Below are 16,356 nucleotides of genomic sequence, written 5' to 3'. Positions count from 1 at the left end.
GATCAGAGCAAAAATAACAATATAGAATCCAAAAAAACAGTAGACCAGAGCAATGAAACGAAGAGTTGGTTTTTCGAAAAAATAAACAAAATTGATAAACCCATGGCCAGGCTTCTCAGAAAAGAGAGAGGGCCCAATGTTTATAGCAGCACTTTTAACAACAGCCAAATTATGGAAAGAGCCTAAATGTTAATCAACTGACGAATGGATAAAGAAGATGTGGTTTATATATACAATGGAATACTATTTGGCAATGAGAAAGAATTAAATCTGGCCATTTGTAGCAACGTGGATAGAACTGGAGAGTGTTATGCTAAGTGAAATAAGTCAGGCAGGAAAAGACAGATACCATATGTTTTCACTCTTATGTGGATCCTGAAAAACTTAACAGAAGACCATGGGGGAGGAGAAGCGGGGGAAAAAAGTTACAGAGAAGGAAGGAGGCAAACCATAAGAGACTCTTAAATACTGAGAATAAACTGAGGGCTGATGGGGGGTGGTGGGGAGGGGAAAGTGGATGATGGGCACTGAGGAGGGCACCTGTTGGCATGAGCACTGGGTGTTGTATGGAAACCAATTTGTCAATAAATTATATTTAATATTAAAAAAAATTTTTAAGTAAAAAAAAAAGATTGGAAAGGTTTGAGTTTGATTAAATACTAATGAGAAGAATCCAGGTGAGACAGAGTCTGCATACATTAGAACAAAAAAGTAAAGATTCCTGAAATGATAGGAGAGAACAGGATCCAAAGCACATAACAGATTGCCCTTAATTATGCTTGTAATTCCTCATTGTAGCAAACATTTGCTGAGTATGCAGTGTGCTAGATACTAAGAATATAGAGATAAAAGACAAAGTTACTGACTTCACAGAACTACAGTCTAAAGGGAGAATCAGACAAGCAAATAATTATAATGTAGTGTAAGTGCTATGAACATAGAATATCACTGAAGCCCACAAGAGGACCTGAGACTAAAGAATCTGCCAACAAGTTTCAATGAAAAATTTGTAAGTAGGATAAACAAGCAGAACACACAGAAAAGCAAAACGCACTATGCTTCCCCCCACCCCTCAGAATCTCTACATTATCATTACTACTGTTTTAGCTTTGTGGGCATGGCCATGATTGGCCTTTTCCCATCTTTAAAGTCTCAGAAAACTTCACCTTTACCCTCCCCTGCCATCACATCACTTTGTTATTCTATTTACAACTCTTAAACAATCTGCTTAAAACAATCCTAAAATATCTTATACATTTATGTATTATTTCTTGTTTATATATCTCCTTTAATAGAGTCCAAACTCCACGAGGGCAAGAACTGTATCTATCTGGTTAACTGCTATATTCCCAGTGCCTAAAACAGTGCCTCATATTGAATGAATGAATGAATGAATGAATGAATGAATGATACAGAATGCACATAAATATTTAGTTACTTAATACTTCAGGGAGTTTGGATTCCAGATTAAATGGAAATGAATTAAACATAACCTATAAGCTATGTTTGATTTCCAATAAAAGACAGTTTTAAATTGAACTTGTTTCCAAAGATAAAAAGCATACAACTGAATCCAGATTCTTTTCCATTTGACTATTAATTCCACTAATAAATTCCCACATATAACTAGTATGTCTTTACCTTGCACTTATAATACTTCTTCAGAAGAATTTCAAATCAGCAGTGAGAAGGCAGACTAATGAAAAGTGTGGAGATAGCACCTAGCCATTTAGGGAAAAAAGATGAATTCATATTTCACTCCTCCTCAAAATAAATTCTAGAATAATCAAAGGTTTAAGTAATAAAAATAAAGCCAACAAGTACTAGAAAAGCTTTAAAGAGACCACATTTTATAGGTGCGAAGGCATTTCTGAGCATGAGCCACAAACATAAAAGACAAATTTTAAAGCCTTTGCAGAAAAGGTGGTATCAATACCCATAGGTGGAAGACAAATGACAAACTGGAAAAACACTATTCACTACACATAAGATAAGGACTATCCAAAATATGTAAATAATTCCTACAATTAGTCAGAAAGAGACAAACAAAAAAGGGGGGGAGGAATATGGGGAGAGGGGACTTATATACTACTCAGGTAATTCACAAAAAGAGCAAAATAGATGGCCAGCAAAATACACCAGATGTTTTTTACCTATTAGATTTACTGATATCTTTTGTTTTTCTCATTCAAAGCATTGATAAAAATTCATGGGAAAAGAGCGACTCTGATTACTCTTGGCAGAGATGTAAATTGGCGCAACTCTTTTGAAGGATCATCTGACATGAGAAATCATAATGTGAAATTCAACACCACGACCTTGTTGGTTAAAAACATTTATACACACACGGGAAGACATTTCTGTGAGTATTGTTTGCAATTAGAAAACTGGAAACAAATGATCATTAATAGGGTAAGACTTAAATTATGGTACATCCATATAAATAAATGATTATGCAACCATTAAAAAGGATACATCAATCTACAGGCACTCAGGAAAATAAATTTTAAAATATGAAGGTCTTGAACCAATTTTTTTTTTTAATATTTATTTTCGTGGGAGAGAGAGAGATTGAGCAAGGGAGGGAAGAGAGAGAGACAGAGAGAGAGACAGAGACAGAGACAGAGACAGAGACAGAGGATCCAAAGTGGGCTCTGAGCTGTCAGTGCAGATCCCAATACAGGGCTTTAACTCAAGAACTGTGAGAACATGACCTGAGCTGAAGTCGGAAGCTTAACCCAGTGAGCCGTCCAGGCACCCCTATATATGGCATGGATTATATATAACACAATCCCATTTGTGTTAAAAAAAAAAAATTATATATAGCTACTCATCTAAGGGATCTAGTATGACAGAGCCCAAAATGTTAATAGTGAAGAGTCAGGATTTTTATTGTTTACAAGTTTCAGAAATACCTGGATTTCCACAATAGGTACTTTCAGCATAAAAATTTAACATTTATCAATAATGAACATGGGAGAAAAAAAGTAAGATAAATGAAATGATTTCTTCAAAGGTCACTCATCTTCTGGATCTGCACCGTCCAATAAAATAGTCTAACGAGACTACTAAGCACTTGATGTGTGCCTATTCTAACTGAAATATGCTCAAAGTATATAAACATACCAGATTTGGAAGACTTATTAAGAAAAAAGAATATAAAATATCTAATTAATGTTTTTATATGGATCACATATTGAAATAATTTTTGATATACTGGATTAAATACACTATTAAAATGAATTTCACTTGTTTCTGTTCACTTCTTTTATGTATATAACTCATACTATATTTCCATTGAATAGTGCCTGTTCTGGACAAAGAGAGGAAAGGGAAGCCAATGTATTAATCTGGCAGTATTCTTCACCTTGGTTAATATAAATATTTCTATTTATACATGTGTTTTTCTCAAGCTATTACTTTCAGAATCTTCCTACCAAACATTAATTCAAAAACAAATGATCACATTTTGTAAAGGAAGAAATTAAAAGGATTACATTCAGAAGATCCCAATGCCTTGTGTTTTATTTGGAAGTCACATCTCTGGAAGATTGCACAACCGGGGGAGGATAAAGGACTTTGCTTTGCTTGAAGCTTAAACAAGACTTCTAAATCTCCTAAAATGCCATGTAGCTAAAGTTTTGTATATTAGTTCTTAGAAACTAGAAATCCTTAGATTAGAGTCCGATTTTTAGTTTCTTACTTGGCAGAAATCATTTTAACTTTCATAACATTACTGGTTATATTTGATTAGGGTTCTATTTAAATAGGCACAAATTCAAGCAAAGATTAGATTCTGCCTTTGACAATGTGTACTCAGACAGGAGGTGGATGAAAAGGTAGATGTAAAATGTGTACTCAGACCGGAGGCATGAAAAGGCCAATGGAAAATCACTTATAAAATTGCTATTTCCGTTACACTTCCCATGCTGACACTCTTCCACAGCTCATAAATAGGCAAGTTATTTACTTTATGTATATTCAATAATATGTCAAACTACTATAAGAAAAGAAAATTATCCAGATATTTCTACCCAGGGACGATATACTATAAACCAAGAATATGTGATGACTGCCTTTAATCAGCTGTGTTACATGTAAAGGAATTATATAAATTGTGCAAAACATGTTAATATTCTAATACAGTAGCCAAAATGGAAGGAAATTCCTTCCTACGGTAAGAGTGTCCAGCTACTTTCATGTACTAGAAGGGACAAACTCAAAAATCTTTTCGAATTCTTTTCTCTAAAAAGTACCTCCTATGTCAAAAATGGTTGAGCATCTACTATATGCAAATGTTGTGCTTGGAAACTCCCATCTTAAGGCCTTATCATTCTCTTTTTCATCCCATATATTTATATTGTTTCTCAAATATGTAAGGCATTGTACTAAATAAAGTACTATAAGGGATACAAATTAAAAAACGATATAGATCTTGCCCATAAACAGCTTATAGTGCAAAAGAGATGAGAAGCTGGCCCATCTCAATTTCCCAACTAGAAGGTGGATGAAACATCAGGGTCGATAGTGTTAAGCCAGAAAAGTAGACAGTTTAGTTAAGAGGAGTTTCGAAATATGCCCTTCATGACCATTGATCACAACACTAACTTTTTCCTTTAAAAAGGAAAGAAAAAATTCAAATTTCTTCAGTAGTTCTATATGCACTTTCATAATTCCATAACATTTAACAGTGGTGAAGGTAAGATGAAAATGAAGACTAAGAAATTTTTTTTGTTGTTCTTCTTTATTAGCGGAAGTATTTGCATATTTTTATTTACTTGGATTCTTTATTTCTCTTACAAATAGAAATATTTAGGGGCGCATGGGTGGCTCCGTCAATTGAGCGTCCAACTCTTGATTTTGGCTCTGGTCATATCACGGTTCGTGGGCTAGAGCCCCGTGTCAGGCTCTGCACTGAGAGTACTAAGCCTCCTTGGGATTCTCTCTCCCTCTGTCTCTCTGACTCTCCCCCATTTGCATGTGTTCTCTCTCGTTCTCTCTCAAAATAAATAAACTTAATAAAAAATGTATATGGTTCTGTATTAGACACTTAAACTATACAAAGGCTCAACAAAAGATGTAATTCCTTGTACCTACCAAGGGACTAAATGCAGAGAACATAGATTCTAGCAAAATTTTTCAACTCATGTCATTTTAACATGAGATTAAACAATATTCACCAATAAAACATTACTCTATGGGCATAAATGCATTGATTATTTCTAATTACCAAAAATAACTAATATATAATATTAGGATTATTTACTATACACCAGATAATGTTCTGTGCTTTAAAATTTTTAATTCTTAATCTTTTTTTAATTTTTACTTTTTTAAAATTTTTTTTTAACGTTTATTTATTTTTGAGACAGAGAGAGACACAGCATGAACAGGGGAGGGGCAGAGAGAGAGGGAGACACAGAATCAGAAGCAGGCTTCAGGCTCTGAGCCAACAGCCCAGAGCCCGACGCGGGGCTCGAACTCGCGGACCGCGAGATCGTGACCTGAGCTGAAGTCAGACGCTTAACCGACTGAGCCACCCAGGCGCCCCTAATTCCTAATCTTTATACAACCCTGTAAGTAGGTATTATCTTCACTTGACAGCTGAGAAAATACAGGTACAGAAAAGCTAAGTAATTTGACCAACAGTCACAGAGCTGAAGAACGGCAGAGCCAGATTCCTAGTCAGCCAGCTTCTCTCCAGAATCATACTCTCAACCACTGTGGTAAACTACTTGACTGTAGCTCTTAAATCTAAAAGCCCTTAATCCTAAATCGTCAAAGGAAATGGTCTTTATTTTATACCAGGAAGAGGCATTGCTAAGAATAGAAATTTGGAAATGGTTCATGTTGTAAAGTTTTGCTTGACAATTTACTATTTAAACCGTGTAAGTACATTATGTTAAAACTTTTTCCTTTACAAAAAAGCTATTAACTTTATTTAAAAATTTCTCTCAGGCCTGATTACACACACATACACTGGTTCAAAGATCATTCATGTGATACAATAACTAACACTTTGAGTGCTTCCTATTTGCCAGACACTGTTCTAAGTGCTCTACACCTATCATTTCTTTTAATTCTCATAACCCTATTTAAGTACGTACAATAACTATCTCAATTTACAGATGAGAAGACTGAGGTATGGGGAGGTTGCATAACTTGCCCAAGACCAGAAAGTTAGAGCTGGGTCTTGGATATGAATGACAGTCTGATTCCAGAGCCCACACTCTTATTTTACTATATTCATTTGTCAAGATAATGCATTGTTTTTTAAGTTGGCTTCACACCCAGCACAGAGCCCAATGCAGGGCTTGAACTCACAACCCCGAGATCAAGACCTGAACTGCAATCAAGAGTCAGACGTTTAACTGACCAAGCCACCCAGGCATCCAAAATAAGGCATTTTTAAAGGATTTATTATCTTCTCAAAAAGTTCTCAATGAGCACTCAAGAAGGCTAATCAGTAATAATTAAACAAGGGATTTGATATTTTTCCTTTTAATACTATGTTAGAAGCACAGTAGAACATTTGTTTTTGAACACACTATTAATTTGTTGGTTTTGTTAAATTTATGTTACCAAAATTGTTACCAATCTCACAAAATTCAGAAAAACTTACAACAAGCAAATTGTTTCTGACACTGGAAGTATATAATTCTGGCTTGACTGTACAAGATCACCTAATCTATTGGTCTTTCAGTGGGCACATGGAAAAGAAGTTAGAACATAGACACAGCTTTATATAACACAAAAAGGGAGTGAAATGCCTTTTAATGTATGAGATTTTATGATAATATAAAAATATGGTTAGGAAAGATATTCTGAAGCAAAAGACATACTAACAATTATAGTGACAAATAATAAGGAATGTATAATCATGTTAGCTTATACAGAGTATCACAGGAATGCTGCATTGAGAGCCCTTAATACCACCTGAAGCAGTGGAGGAAAGCTTCAGAGAGAAACCATTTCTGGGAATAGGTTGCTGTTTCCAAAATAACTAAAATACAATTTGGGAAACACATCCTTAATTCACTAATCTTCCTCAACCTTAATGTTAATTTACCAGTCAAAAGAGTTTAATTGTAAATCTCTTTTAAAAATCATGGTAAATTAAAATAAGCGTTTAAAAAAGGTAGCTCTCACAACCCTGAAACTGAAGTTTATAATACTGCAGAATTAAATACAGTAACAATTTAAAATGAAGGTTAATTGCTCATTTCTTTGATTTCATTTAGCACTGATCTAACTCAATATAGAAGGTTACATTCGTACAAGTTTACACAGCTTAATGATTAACTATATTCACCTGCCAACCTTACTGTTTGCAGTGTGGCAAATGGTGGTATATATAGAGTTTAGAAGTCTAGGTCTGCCTACAGGAGAAAATTAGTTGAATAATTACGATAAAAATGCACACGATTAAGCTCTTTCTTTTTATTGTTCCTCTAGTTATTTCTTCCAAAATTGACCAAGACTATTCATCATATGATTCTATGTCTCCAGAGCCAAAATCAAGATTTGCTATGTTAGATGATGTAAAAATTTTAGCCAATGGCCTCCTTCAGTTAGGACATGGTCTTAAAGACTTTGTCCATAAGACTAAGGGCCAAATTAATGACATATTTCAAAAACTCAACATATTTGATCAGTCTTTTTATGACCTATCACTGCAAACCAATGAAATCAAAGAAGAAGAAAAGGAACTTAGAAGAACTACATCCAAACTACAAGTCAAGAATGAAGAAGTAAAGAATATGTCACTTGAACTCACCTCAAAACTTGAAAGCCTCCTAGAAGAAAAAAATCTACTTCAACAAAAAGTGAAATATTTGGAGAAGCAATTAACCAGTTTAACTAAAAATCAACCTGAAATCCAGGAACACCCAGAAATAACTTCACTTAAAGTAAGTAGAAATCAAAGAGGGTTCATGATTATGTTTTCAATATGGATCTTTTTTAAAAATGTTTTAAGACATGCTACTTTGTTGAATCATTGAAATACTATACTTTTCTCAAGGAAAAAAAGCTTCTAGGAAGTAAAATTTCCTGTTATAATTTCAAGTTGTTTTTTATGATTCTACACTTATTTCAGATGAAAATTATAAATCAATTAATAAAATTTTAGAACACTAAATTATTACAATATTCCCAATTACTAGAGGCAGGTAAAAGGTTAGAGGAAGATAATTTGAAACTATCCTCCCATATTGAAAATGGATAAAAGTATAAATAAATAAATAAACAAACAAATAAATAAATAAAATGGATAAAAGTAGTAAGTAAAGGGTAAAGATTAATTCCTATTAAAATACTATGGGTTTTTTTTTTTTTCATTTAACTGAACTACTTTAAAGTTCAGGACACCAGGTTTTAGAGATAGTACATTTTAAATCGTAAAAACAAAAGGATTTGAAGCATACAAGAGAAAATGGTTGCCAATATTCAATTATCTAATCCACTATTAGTTTTAAAAATTTAGATTGTAATAGTTACAAAAAACAAAAAAGACTCACTTAACAAAAAAGCAAAGAAAAAAGAAAGAAGAAATAAACTTCTAACCACCCTACAATCTACGTCCAGAATTTTGTAGAACAGCAAGATAACAGCATCAAAGACCTTCTCCAGACCGTGGAGGAACAATACAGACAATTAAATCAACAGCATAGTCAAATAAAAGAAATAGAAAACCAGGTAAGTCAATATTTTAATGGCTCGTCCAATCTTTTACATAAAATCTAGGTTTATGGGAACATTAAGCCCTAAATTTATTTTTAAAACTTCTAGTTGGGATAGTGAGTAAACCCATCACATCGGCATGATCGTTAAGATTGGAGACTCTAAAGCTCATAAACTACCTCGGTTTGAATCTGGGCTCTAAAACTTTGGTGTGACCTAACTCCTCTGTCTCTCAGTCTCTTCACTTATTCTATGAAGAAAATAACAGAACCTATCTTATAGGAGTGTTGTGAGAAAAAAAAAAAAAAGAATTAATTTATGTAAAGTATACCTCCAATAGAGCCACTAACATGATTCTATCAAAAGTTAAAATTGGATCACATCTCTCTTTGTTTAAAACCACACAGTAGCTTCCCATCTCACTTCCAGTGGCCACAAGACCCCCGATGACTCATCTCTCTGACTTCATCTCCACTACTCTAGTCATACTGGGGTACTCTTCCCCGTTATTCAAACACATCGAACATGCTGCTGTCTCAGGGCTTTTGCCCGTGCTCCCCGTATCTGTAATGCTCTTCTCCCTGGTATCTGCATGGCCCACTCTCATTTCCTTTATTTAGGTCTTTCTCAAATGTAAAATTCTCAGTGAAGCCTTCCCAAGTCACTTAATCAAAAATTATAATCCCTAAGCCCATACTTAAAAACCTGCTACCTCCTTCATTACTCTCCTTTTTTCCTTTACATGTAGCTCTATTTCATGCAATATATATATTTTTTAGTTATTTGTCCCCTCACGAGAATGTAAACTCCATGAGAACAGGGATTTTCTTCATTTTTTCATAGCTGATGCCCCAAAATATAGAATATTGTCTGAGACATAGTAGGAACTCAATAAATATGTTGAGTAAATTTAATGTCATATTTAACACAAAGAAGTCAACAAAAGCATGCTATTATTAATAGTATTAGAAACTGTGTGCCTGATAATTAAAGTTCAATACCCAACAATATAATTAATCTACAATGTAAACAGCTGGCTAGGTGAGGGAGATACCTGTCTTGAATAAAGCTATGTGAGAACCTACACATTTCAATATGGAATACCACAGTTCGAAAATATTAATTAGTAATGCTATGGAACAGGCACTCAAGAGGGTTCCAAAACTAATACAAACTTGGAGAAACTTGTAAAAACAAATAGTTGCCAAGAATTATAAAACAATTTCCACTAAACAAACATTATATGTTTCAATAATTTTATAACAAATAATTTCAGGTTATTTTTGCTAATTATGAGACATAATTTACTAAGTTATTTTATTATTTTTCCTAACTATCCAAAAGGGTTTGTTGCCAACAACTAGTTTTGATTTCCATAATTTCCTCATTACATTATTTTTCTTATTTCTTTTTTCTTATATCTTTTATAACAGTTAAATGAGCCTACTCACAGAAACAAAATGTCACTATTATCAAATTACATACATCCTAATAATAAAATGTATGAAGAATTCAAAACAATGAATATCTGAGTTGGAAGAAGCCTTAGATCATCTGATCCAACTTCCTCAAATTTAAAATAAGAGTCTAAAACTCTGTGTTAAGTGACTTTAACATCACACAGTTACTCAGGGAAAAAAGGTTAATACCCAACAAATGAACTTTGCAACAGATCCTTATGAATTACGTCCTAAAAAATGCTGATATCAAAAAACACTAATAAGATATTACATATTCTGTTTTTCTCAGGCCAACAATAAGAAAAGCTTTCAGTCAATAAAATGCAAACCCAGCACACTTTACATAAAAGTAAATTGTTATTGCTAAAACTAACAATGAAATGTTGAATGTATTGAAAGTAAGCAAATAAAGCTGCCAATCTGTCACCTCTACAGATATATTTACATTCCAAAAAAACTATTAAGAAAGCAGCCTTGTTCAGGGTGCCTGGGTGGCTCAGTTGGTTAAGTGTCTGACTTTGGCTCAGGTCATGGCCTCACGGTTCGTGAGTTCGAGCCCCGTATCGGGCTCGCTGCTGTCAGCTCAGAGCCTACTTCAATCCTCTGCCTCCTCTCTCTCTCTGCCCCTCCCCCCCTCAGAAATAAATAAACTTGAAAAAAGAAGAAGGAAGGAAGGAAGGAAGGAAGGAAGGAAGGAAGGAAGGAAGGAAGGAAGGAAGGAAGGATAGAAGAAGCGTTATTCAAATTATGTGCTAGGTCTTTAGGCAGGTCTGAGAATCAATCAATAAGGCCTACAACTGAGAATTATTAAAGCTTAAAATCTGCCTACTACTGAATAGCATATATATTCTATTCATGTAAATAAACAGAACATGTTAAAATATGCTAAGCCAAGTCTCTACCTTTGGTCTTGCTGTTTTTTGACTAATTTCTGGTTTGTGCTTTGCTCTCCCTAGTTTTTTAAACCCATTAAACAATGTGCCTGATTACATATTTTGAGAACAAGTCATCTATATAATCTGTACAGCATTGTTTATCCCTCTTAACATCAAGAGCAATAACATATTATGAACTTAAAGATGTATATAAATTGTAATCTTAATATCCTCCCTCAGATTCCCCTAACTGTATATTCCATACCATTTTTATATTCTTCCATCAGCTAAGAAGAACTGGTGTTCAAGAATCCACAGAAAATTCTCTTTCTTCTAAACCAAGGGCACCAAGAACTACCCCTTTTCTTCACTTGAATGAAACAAAAATTGTAGAACATGATGGTAAGTTAATTTGTTGGGTTTCCTTCTTGAAGGTATTATCATCAAATTCTTTTCCTATCTTAGACATTCCCATAAAAAATAATTGCTATTCTTGGGACCTGTTCTAAACTAAACGAGAGTAAAGAGACAAATCTACCAAATACAATGTGTCAACCTTAATTCGATCCTGGCAGCTCTTTTAACCCTATAAAACACATTTTTAAGACAATCAGGAAAACATAGTTGTAGACTTGATATTAGATAATATGACATTATTTTAAAATTTCTTAGATGTAATAATAGTATTATAGTCATGCAATAAAATAATTTCATGTTTAAGAGATACATGTCGAAATATTTAAGTGGCTAAGGGTCATGATGTTTGCAAATTTCAAATCGTACAGCAAAATACATGTTTGTATATATGTATGTTTATAAAGCAAAAATGGCAAAAGGTTAACAATTCCTGAATATAGGTGGAAAGACTATGAAGTTCTCTCTAATGTTTCTACCTTCCTGTTTCCTTGAAAATTTTCATAAGAAAAACACAAAGACAGGAGAACAAAGTCTCCATTTGTGACGATACTTTAACAAAACAATAATACTTTCAAAATACACTTACTTTTATGTAATTCATACACATACACAAAAGGTCTCTGTAAGTTTCCTTCATGTATGTTCACTCTTTCCACCTGTTGACTATGTGCTATACACCAAACACTGTAATAATGTCTTATGTAGTATTATATTTATATGCTTCCTGGGGAGCCTGGGTGGCTCAGTTGGTTAAGCGTCTGACTTCCTCTCAAGTCATGATTTTATTGCTCCTGAGTTTGAGCCCCGCATCGGGCTCTGTGCTGACAGCTCAGAGCCTCAAGCCTGCTAGGATTCTGTGTCTCCCTCTCTGTCTGTCCCTTTCCCGCTTCGCTCTGTCTCTCTGTCACTCTCAAAAAAGGATATAAAATAAATTTATATCCTTCCTTTATCTAACAAAATATGTGTCTAAAATTCTCATTTTGTCACTTTTCTTAAAAAGAAATCAGTTTGAGGGGCACCTGGTGGCTCACTCGGTTAAGGGTCTGACTTCAGCTGAGATCAAGATCTCACAGTTCATGAGTTCGAGCCCTGCATGGGGCTCTATCCTGACAGCTTGGAGCCTGGAGCCTGCTTCAGATTCTGTGTCTCCCTCTCTCTCTGTCCCTCTCTGGCTTGTGTTCTCTCTCTCAAAAATAAACATTAAGAAAAAAATTTTTTAAAAATCAGTTTGATAATAAATATTTTAATAGTATTTGTATAACATGTCATCTAATAAATCTGCTTTAGCATAAAGTACTTTCTTGGTAATACATTACTGAAAAAGGCTAAGGGCTACATTCACCACAACTCCATAAAATGTCAAGTAAAAGCCCAAGCTCTAAAGATACAATTCCTATTACTGTATCTTATGTAATAAACTTTCTTGATTCTAGACATTCCTGCTAACTGTACCACCATTTATAACAGAGGTGAACATACAAGTGGCATCTACTCCATTAGACCCAGCAACTCTCAAGCTTTTAATGTCTACTGTGATGTTAAATCAGGTAAAACCAGCCTGAAGAGAAAATGGACTACAATTAGCTCAGGTTACTCACTGCCTATTAAGTAAAACTCAATCCTGTCATCTTTGTTGTGAATATAAAATGAAATATAAGCAACATGAGTAGTTATATAGCTCTAGTACTTATGTTTAGTTTCATATTCACTCATGTACTTATTCAATTATTTTCCATAAAGCAATCTGAAATATTATTGTTAATAAGTTTATTAAGACAAATTCATTATTTGCCCTTTACTTAACTTCTTGGTACCATAATAAATAATAAAATGGTACCACCATAGCAACATTAATAACTATATTACAGTGCTACCAATTAAAACCAAAACAAGAAAACAGTATTTTGTTGCATCTGTCAGCATCAATCTACTAAAGTACACAATTACGTTCATTATATTCAGGTAGTTCATGGACAGTGATTCAACACCGAATAGATGGATCACAAAACTTCAATGAAACCTGGGAAAACTACAGATATGGTTTTGGGAGGCTTGACGGTAAGGTGACTTCATTCATTCATTTGTAAAAACTATTGGGGTGCCTGGGTAGCTCGGTCAGTTGAGCATCTGACTTTGGCTCAGGTCATAATCTCAGGGTTCATCAGTTCAAGCCCCGCATTGGTCTTGCTGTCAGCGCAGAGCCCGCTTTGGATTCTCTACCCCCCTTTTATCTTTCTGCCCCTCTCCTTCTCACACTCTCTCTCTCTCAAAAATAAATAAAAACACTTAAAAAATATATTTACTGAGAAGCTATTATGGATTGGGCATTAGGAACGCAACAACAAATGAGGAATAGTCCCAGCCTTCACAGAACTTCATAGAACACATAATTACACATCTGTCAGTAATCTATACTTATTACAAGCGACTGTTTGAATTATGCTTACCATATTTTCATGTCTGCTCTTAAGTATATGTATCTCAATTTAATTGGATGGCTTCTAATTATCATAACTATAATTATTAAAGACAATTATTATTAAGTGCTATGTGCCCTGATAAGTGGTAAATGCTATATTTGAATGAGCTCTGAAGAAAACCATCCTTATCACAGGTCACTGTACTTTCTTTTTTTAACATTTTAGATATTAATTATTTGGAAGGTGAAAGGAACAAGGAAACTGCCAGATGTACAGTACTAAATGTTTAAATCTTAATTGTTTAAATCTTATAAATGTATACTATAGAATGTGTGATTTAAAGGAAATTAGTTAATACAAATTACTATATTTTGATCACAAAATATAATAAGTATAACAAAAATGGTTTTAAACCCAAAAAGGCACATTATAAAAATTCACAAATGTAAGCACTCATATATAAAGTGGAAAACATCCATTATGATATCAAATTTTGACTTAACATTCAGTACTATTTGACCATTTAAGAAATTTTGTATTCAAACTACTAGTTAAATCCCTAACTAATCTTCTAAGAATGATTATTTGTAACCCCAAAATAAACGGCTGACTGTTAAGTCCAGAGTATTCATTTACTTCTATAAGAAAGTAAGCCATTTGTACTTGTAATCCTTAAAATTGTCTTCTAATTCAATAGCAATAAAAGAGTTTGTCTTTTTTCCTTAAATACTTTAACAGAAGACTGTGATAATTCAAAAGTGTCTATATTTGTTATGTTTTTAATTTCAAAGAAAAATAATTTTTAAAATTATACAGAAGTTTTAAGAATTGTTTTTTAACTTAAAATGTCTATAAAATTCTATTCCCTTATTTTTCTACAAAGAAAACGTATATCAAGCAAATATCAAAGGCCAAGACTATACTTGAAGAAAATGACACTACTATCCAAGTAATACTGGATATAATAGTAGAAATCCTTAACAAAACTTTTGATAGTATATGGGTATTAATAAATTCTTGATAGCAAAGCCAGTACACATAAGGACCCAGAAATGAGATAATATTTTACCAATGACCAGATCTAAAATATCTACAATTGCCTAATATATTTCATCCAAGAAATACATCTCACAATATTCATTTTAGAAAGGCTAATCAAATTTTAGGCAGGCCTATTAATAATATTTTTTATATTTTTTGTACATTTCACTATATTCAATAAAATTGTTTTAAAAAGAAATATTTTAAGAGACTCTAAAATAACCAAGGGATTCAAGGCTAAAACAATTCATTGATTTGCACCAATAAAAAACACTAAAAAAAAAACCACAAAAACTGTTCGTGCCTAATCTGCAGGTAACAACCCACAGATTTTCACTTTCTTTTCAGGAGAATTTTGGTTGGGTCTAGAGAAGATATATTCCATAGTAAAGCAATCTAATTACGTTTTACGAATTGAACTAGAAGACTGGAAAGACAACAAGCATTATATCGAATATTCCTTTCACTTGGGAGATCATGAAACCAACTATACATTACACCTAGTTGAGATTACTGGCAATGTCCCCAACGCACTCCCGGAACACAAAGATTTGGCATTTTCTACTTGGGATCATAAAGCAAAAGGACATGTCAACTGTCCAGAAAGTTATTCAGGTATCTTTTTCCTAACATCAATAATTCATTTTCATATCTACTTCCCAAAGTATTAGCTAATATCTACAATGTCAAGTCTTTAAAAACTGAATCCCATATAAACATTTTGATTATAGGTAAAAATGTCTTAACATAAGTATTAACTGGATTATGGTTCAACTAGGTATTTTACCTAGATATTTTATTTTATAAGAATTTATTTTATAATAATGTTTTATAAATAGCCTAAGATATTTTATTTTGGGTGGCATACATGAGACTTACACTGATTATTTAAAATTGGGATACATGCATAAGGCATACAATACTGTCATATTGTAAGAAATGAAGATGTACTCATAGGGAAATGCATTAACAGTAACTAGAGTTTGTTTTCATTAAATTCCATATCTATCTTCTTTAGGAGGCTGGTGGTGTCACGATGTATGTGGGGAAAACAACCTGAATGGTAAATATAACAAGCCAAGAGCAAAAACTAAGCCAGAGAGGAGAAGAGGAATATATTGGAAGTCTCAAAATGGAAGGTTGTACTCTATCAAATCAACTAAAATGTTGATCCATCCAACAGATTCAGAAAGCTCTGAATGAACTGAGACAAATTAAAGAGCCAACAAACCAAACATTAATTTCATCTGAAATTACTGTGGTTTAATAATCTGATATTAAATCCCTAACACAAGGATTCAGAAATAGACTCTTGATTTTAAAGCCACTATCAACTTGAAAGTAAACATACCATCAAATCACCTCAAAGAACACCATTTATCTTTCCCAATCAAAATTCTTATATCATTTATACATATATTTTGTGATATGAGTATCAGTTTTATATAGTCACAATCCAAA

The 16,356-nt window shown here is 33.3% G+C and overlaps 2 protein-coding genes across 11 annotated transcripts in view; one reads left to right on the top strand and one right to left on the bottom strand.

The window, feature by feature from the left end:
• The window catches only part of DOCK7 (dedicator of cytokinesis 7), a 230,239-nt gene that overhangs the window by 121,500 nt on the left and 92,383 nt on the right, over positions 1-16,356 (bottom strand). The window lies entirely within an intron of this gene.
• Positions 7,416-16,098, top strand: ANGPTL3 (angiopoietin like 3). The gene is made up of 7 exons (XM_047869925.1): positions 7,416-7,910; positions 8,587-8,697; positions 11,305-11,419; positions 12,868-12,981; positions 13,397-13,492; positions 15,244-15,510; positions 15,914-16,098. Exons 1-7 carry the CDS (start codon positions 7,416-7,418, stop codon positions 16,096-16,098), a joined length of 1,383 nt encoding a protein of 460 aa, XP_047725881.1.

The sequence above is a fragment of the Prionailurus viverrinus genome, chromosome C1 (genome assembly GCF_022837055.1).
Source record: "Prionailurus viverrinus isolate Anna chromosome C1, UM_Priviv_1.0, whole genome shotgun sequence".
NCBI classification, from domain to species: domain Eukaryota; kingdom Metazoa; phylum Chordata; class Mammalia; order Carnivora; family Felidae; genus Prionailurus; species Prionailurus viverrinus.
This window is presented reverse-complemented; position numbering and strand designations above follow the sequence as displayed.

What these genes read in the sequence shown, in the direction of transcription:
- ANGPTL3 (XM_047869925.1), top strand. Translation starts at nt 7,416, where the DNA reads ATGCACACGATTAAGCTCTTTCTTTTTATTGTTCCTCTAGTTATTTCT. An exon ending in CAGAAATAACTTCACTTAAA is followed by an intron (nt 7,911 to 8,586) that starts GTAAGTAGAAAT and finishes ATCTACGTCCAG; the next exon opens with AATTTTGTAGAACAGCAAGA. An exon ending in TGGTTTTGGGAGGCTTGACG is followed by an intron (nt 13,493 to 15,243) that starts GTAAGGTGACTT and finishes CTTTCTTTTCAG; the next exon opens with GAGAATTTTGGTTGGGTCTA.